The 6,520-nt window shown below is 41.2% G+C and overlaps 1 protein-coding gene across 1 annotated transcript in view; it reads right to left on the bottom strand.

The window, feature by feature from the left end:
• FBXW11 (F-box and WD repeat domain containing 11) overlaps nucleotides 1-6,520 on the bottom strand; it is a 49,911-nt gene that overhangs the window by 18,538 nt on the left and 24,853 nt on the right. The window contains exons 4-5 of the mRNA XM_010005457.1: nucleotides 3,438-3,624; nucleotides 2,540-2,630 (exon numbers count right to left, since the gene is read on the bottom strand). Coding sequence (XP_010003759.1) covers nucleotides 2,540-2,630; nucleotides 3,438-3,624 — 278 coding nt within the window. The remainder of the gene's footprint in view (nucleotides 1-2,539; nucleotides 2,631-3,437; nucleotides 3,625-6,520) is intronic.

Here is a 6,520-nt window from a genome sequence, read left to right as displayed (position 1 = left end):
AGCAGGAACACTAAAACCCCACTCCAGGTTGGAAACCTGGAAAATAGCAGGATTTCAGAAGGCCTGAAGGAAATATGTAAGTAGGGAAAAAACTGACATGGCACAATACCCCTGTCCTTCTGCCTCCTCCCTCCAGGTCAGCAATGTTGGAGAAGCAGGAAAGGCCCTGACTGTATGAACTGAGCAGTGAGGATGCTGGAAGTATTTGCTACTTTTCAAAGAGAGAATTCACCACTTCAGAAGACTGGACAAATACATTTGTTTCCTGAATCTGGGCCCTTACTTTTGCTAAAGTGAAGTTCAGAGGCAAGAGCCCACAGCTCCTTTCAGCTTTACTGCTCCACCAAAGGATCCACGGGCAGCATTAAGGTGTGTTGACAAAGTCTTCAATTCTACCCCCAAGAGGCTAACAACCAAACACAGCTGACAGACACAAGCACAGAATGGAAAGCACAGAACTACAGGAGATCTTGCCTGAAGGGCCCTAATTCTCCGTCTGTGATTCCTTCTCTATTGTTGCCTCCCTTCATCTGAGTGTGAGACACACAGGAGATCCCCACATGACCCACTGATGTTTAACAGCATTAAGGACATAAGCATTAGATAAGACACTACAGAAATAATATGTAAAACAACTGGATTGCCAGGCAGTTTAGAATGGGCAGAAACCATGGCAACAGCTTACATTTTACTCTTGGCACCCCACAGAAGAGACACCTCCTTTCCCACACTCATTACTCACAGCACTATTTTTAAGCACTAGTGGCACAGCATGTTTGACACACAGCTCTGCTGCTCCAGCTCCACCTCCACTCCCAAAGCTTGACACCAGGTAACCCCTTGCTCTGCACATTCTACAATTATCACCTCATCCACCTGAGCATTATGTAGTCAAAAAATAAAAATGTATGAGTTGAAACTCTGAAAGAAAGTTAGGGTTCAAAGAATATAATTAAACTGTGCTTCCTGGTTTTCCTGGCTGATGCCTTTTCCATCCACACTCAACACACCAGCCCTTTCTTTTCAGGTAGTGCAGTTCAAAACCTTCACCTTATTTGAGACTTTAATACATTCACTGTTACCCCAAGGAAATGTAGTTTTTCAAGAAACATGTCCAGTACTATGACATATTTTCAGTGGTACACTTGTTACCCACTCCCTGATATTTAGAGACTCAACATTTTCACATTTAACATATTAGCAACAAGCAAAGCTTAAGAGTTTGTAGTTTTTTCCCTGCTTGTTTCATACTAGCAAAAGCTGTCCAATCCAGGAGCTTCCTTACTGTGCAAGGTACTATCACATGTACAGCAACCAAAGGATGAAACAGCAGATTGTGGCAATCCAAAGGCTGGATGGCCTCAGAACATTCCCACTTCTAATAACAAGAATTCCTATACAAACGTTCCACTTAAACAAATGAGTTTCAGAAAAATAACTTTAACAATCTGAGTTCTAATAATGCTGAACCCCTTCAGTGTTCTACATGATCTCAAAAGTCATCTTTTCACACTGCTCTACACCCACTTTTGTTACTGAGCAGTGCCAAAATGTTACAGAAAGCAAGAAAATGTGACATTAAGAGTCCTCATTAGTCCCATGGGCTTCTTATCACTGCAATATCATTGTCATTCCTTACACAGAGCAGACACCTCCCTTCAAATAATACAACGTGCAGCATTCAGCTCACAAGAAAATATCAAGTTCGATCTTATTTTACCTAGGCAATACTTCAGGTTTTGTTCTTTATCTTTCAGTGTTCCTCAATCATGTAGCAAAGGTTATAAAAAAAATATTGGAACACTAGATTTTCCAGCAGATACATTTTACAGATAGGTGAAGAGTTCTGAATAATTTGGTTTCCTGAGTGGCAAGTGACACAATCTCACATTTGCCACAGCAGAGTGATTCCATGAGTTTACATCTGTCTTAAACATCACAACATGTGTTTCCCCACTAATGAATTTCAGACCCATCATTTCACATCCATCACGTGGTTACAATAAATCCATTCCAGCCTGTGGCAGAACTTCAGAGTGTTGTGGTGGGTACACAGCAAACTGAGCAAGGCAGATTTTCTGCTGGTGGGCAGAATACCAAGATGGTCCTGGTTTATCAGAAACATTTGAAAACAAGTGAGCAAGCTCAGCTTTTTAACTCTTGAACAAAAAAAGCAGAATTTTATATCAAAGAAAATAAGTTATTTCTGCAGCCTTTTTACCACCAACACCCCTGCTGTGTTTATCACTGTAAGACTGATCATTCTCAAACATTCCCTAAAACAGTTATTCATTGTCCCACAAAAGGTCCAAAAATCTTTACAGGGAAAAACAATGGTGTTAACACCTCAAGTAACATGTTACTGCAGTACTAAGTTCCTGAGGGTGTTTTGAACACTGTCTGAAGAGCCAGAGCTCACCAAGTAGCAGTGATAAGGACACATACAATGGGCTTCATTGCTCCAACAGGCACCATCTTTCAAGCACCAACAACATCCAACATCATTTCTCCTGCAGGTATTATTTATCAGAACACCTACCTCTATATCCTGGATTATCTTTGGGTATAAAGACCTGTAAAACGAATTTGGGGGGCCATCTGTTGGTCTGTTTTTAAACAGGTACTGATCCCTAGAAAGAACCAGAAACATTTTTACATTTACCACAAAGAATCCAAACTTTAGAGGAATCCCAAACCTGTGCAGCACAAAAGCTTGTAACACATTCTAGCAGAACACTTGGAAGTCTTTTTAGCATTGCTGCTGTAACCCTTCTGACTACAGAATTTGACAGTTGGGTTTAAAATGTCCAAGACTGAAAAGATAACAGGTTTTTCCTTGTGGTCTTCCAAATTAGGATTCACTGCTTCCTAAGGGTTTTAGCCAGCAGGGTGTTCTCTTGCTCTTTCAGTGTGCCTTGCATTTTCTTAGGCACACCACTAGAGAGCACAGAAGGTTTCCATAGCAGAACAAACCTCTTCACACACCCGTGAAGGACTGAAAAACCCCTTGGCCACAAACATAAAAGGTTTCTTTTCGAGAGGGGCTTCTTGCAACCTGCAACCCAACTGGCTATTTTACGTTTTAACAACAGAAAAAAAAATAATGTTTAATTGGGAATTCTTCCCTCAAGAAAAAGCCCTACAAAAGATGCTGTTGCTGGTTTCTGCCAGCTGATTCTACATGTTAAAATACAACTTTGCTGACAGATTTACTGCAAGAAAGCAAGTGCTAAAATACACTGGTGTACAAAGGACAGGGGACAAAGCTGAAGTAGAAAGGGAGCTGACAGTTCTCCCAAAAAGAGTCCGTGGCAGAGAAAAGGATCTCAGGGACAGCCATTTACTATCAGCTTACGTTTTGGCAGAGCTCATGATTAGGGAAATCTGTGAAGGAGAACATTGTAAAAGGTGGATTTGGTGATGGTCAAGGTACTTACCAACCCCTTCTCTCTGACAGGCCCTTCCACAGCGGATCTGTGCGTACCATTCTTTCAATCAGTTTTTTCCACAGCATCCCCTCAGAGATGACTCTCTGCCATTCCTTACACACCAGTTCTGCTGCACAGAGTGATCTGGCATCAAGATAGGAAAGGATGTTTTCTGCTATGTGATCTAAGCCTTGCTCTACAAAGAAATAAAGGCAATCAAAATGTCAATCGCTTCACAACAAACTACTGAACAAGTTTTGCAACACACGCAGAGAAAGCCAACACAGCTTTGAGGCACTGGAGCAACATGATAATTAAATTAACATACAGACAAGCACCAGTTACAAGTTAACTCAAACAGGTACAACCAAATATCTGTAACTCTTCACTGCTTGTCTAGTCTCCCTACCAGACTGATCCATTTCCAGAGAGGGAGAAGGAGCACAAACCAAAATCCAGCAGGAAGCATTTTGCTGCTTCTGGGCACAGAATCCTGGGCACTTGGAGCACACAAAGCACTGGGCTGCATGATCCAAAAAGTAGATCATCTTCGAGCTGATGTTTTACTAAGTGGCAGTAATGAAAACTTAAAATATTGATCATTTTACATACAACAATAGATAACTCAGGAAGACAGGACTCCACAGCCATACCCAGAAGAAGCATGAGCAAAGCTTCTGCAAGAACTTTCTTGAATCAAGTGCAAGGACATATTTCCTATTTAAGCTTTTTCTATAACCTGCATGTGACAAGACCACTCCTGAATGTTGCTCAGGACTCTCAAAGCATGTGACATGGACACCTAAGAAAGGGAAACCCACGAGGAGCAGTTTGGCAGTAATTTGTTAATTGCAAGTGGCAATTATAAGGCAGCTATCCCCATTCAGAGTTCACCATCACTAGCCTCCACACTTACAGAAACTATTACTGAATCACTTTTACCAGAAGCTGGGGGTTTTGAGGCTTTCCTTCAGCTAGAGACAAAAAAAAAATATCAAGAGGGACAAGTTTTCTGAAACAACTTCAAGCTGAGTAACTCAGCCTGTAACATTCAATACAGCCTTTAGCTCAGGGCCGATGGGTGCACTTGTTTCTAGGGTGAGAATCAACTAAGAAACCTCAGGATCAGCAGTAGTCAAGTAACTCTCAAATAATGAGAGGTGGCAGCTCAGCTCCTGCACTGTGACTTCCAGTGCAAAGTCAACTGAGTTGAGCTGCACCAAGATTTGGCTTGCTGTGTATCATGGCTGCTGTGTATTTAGAGCAGCCATATGACATCTGTGCCACAAGAAAACTCCCAAGGAAAAGAACCTGTCTCCAAATGAAAGCCCCTCTGGCAGTGCTGAGACATCCCAGAAACAACATGCACTTGGGCAGCTCTCCTGCACCTGCAGCCTAAGGCATGTTGGCCAGCAAGCCCTAGTTAGCAGTGGACTGGGGAAAGGTTGACTTTCCTGGCGAAGATCTCAACTACCAGAAGCAGCTTCTTCTCCCTGTGATCCCTTTCCATCATGGCAGGATTAGATTGATGTACTGAATGCACTCAGCTCACCAGCAGAAATTCCATATACCAGAACTGGAGCCCTGCCCACTGGCTGTGTAAGGCAATGTGCTGTGATGTATTGTTTCATAAATGTCTTATCCAAAAGCACCAGGTACTTATGCTGAAGCTGATAGGAAGAATAAGCAGATCCATAAATATGATTGAGTAAGCTGCCACCTTATATCTAACAGGACATAAACCAGAAGGAACACTACATGCATTTGCTCATGGCCTTTACCTAGATCTTGTCTCCTGCTGAGGGTGTTACACTTAAAAACTTGACTGTGGTTGAGTAAGGGTAAAAACATAGAAACCACTTGAGAAAATACACTTGCACTAAATTTAAAATAGCAAACAATTTTTTCTTGTTCATATTCCAACTACAGTGTCATTGGTCCCACAAAAAACAAAAATCACTGGTAAGTCTGTTAGTTATTTCAAAGGACCTGCAATTTTGTTCTCCCAACGGCTCAATCAGAAGTCTAAAATAACTTCATTTTTTGGGAAGAGCATATGCCAGTTGGCCAAGCATGAACAAAATCTTTCAAACTAGGAGATGACAACCTTTTCAATTTTCCACTTAAATTTCCAATTTAATTCCATTTTTAATTTCCTACTTTAGGCTGCAAATAGTCCTGAAAAATCCAAGCACTGTTGGTTTTTTAAAGAATTAAGAAACTGAATTAACACAGTCCTCCACTGCATGCTTTATTTTCATGACCTTCATAAAAATGAACAGCAATAAGAGAAACAAATACATGTAGTTGAAGAGCATTTGCCCATTTCTTCTACTTCATTTAGAGAACTATAAAAAGGCTTTAAAGAATGGTAAAAGCTCTCCCAGAGCTAGAGGGATGCTGTCCTGTCCCTTCTGTGTGTCAGGCGTTTTTAATCAGCAGTGGCATGGCAGAAGAGCAGAGGCACACATCAACCTAACCTTTTCAGATAACCCTCATTTCTCTTTGGTAGAAGAAAAACAGACTCCAGCTATCTCTGGGTTCTAAAAAAGCCAGCAGCACAAAGAAGCCACAGCACACATCAGCCAGGCTGATGAAAGGCAAATCTTTCACTTTTTAGGTGTAAAATTCTTTACTCAAGACACCTGAAAGGTCGCAGGTGTATGAGTAAATACATGATGCAAAATTCATCAAATAAAGGCCAAAGGCTGTCCTGAGCAGGCACATTCTGGTGAAAAAACTATTTACCTCTACTAGTCTTAAAGAGAGGATGGCAGGATCCAGTGGGTGCTCTGCTCATTCCAAAGTCAAGAAGTATAATTCTGCATCATTCACACAACAACCATCATATGTGTAAACTACCCTTCTGAAAAGGAGAAACTCATTCATACTTGACTAAAAGCATTTAAGCAAACCACAAGTCTGCACTTATTTCAACATTAAGCTGAAAGAAAGGTCACTGGACAAAGTAGCCATGGTGGCACTTGAATATGTTGTTGACAACTTGCTCGGAGCAAATTTTGAAATGTAAAGAGCACAAGCATGTCAGACATAAAATGAATTTCCAAGGGGAAAAGTGACAGACAAATAGA

The sequence above is a fragment of the Chaetura pelagica genome, unplaced genomic scaffold, assembly GCF_000747805.2.
Source record: "Chaetura pelagica isolate M959 unplaced genomic scaffold, ChaPel_1.0 scaffold581, whole genome shotgun sequence".
In the NCBI taxonomy this organism is placed as follows: Eukaryota; Metazoa; Chordata; class Aves; order Apodiformes; family Apodidae; genus Chaetura; species Chaetura pelagica.
The sequence above is the reverse complement of the archived record's forward strand: the minus strand, read 5'-3'. Positions and strand labels throughout refer to the sequence as shown.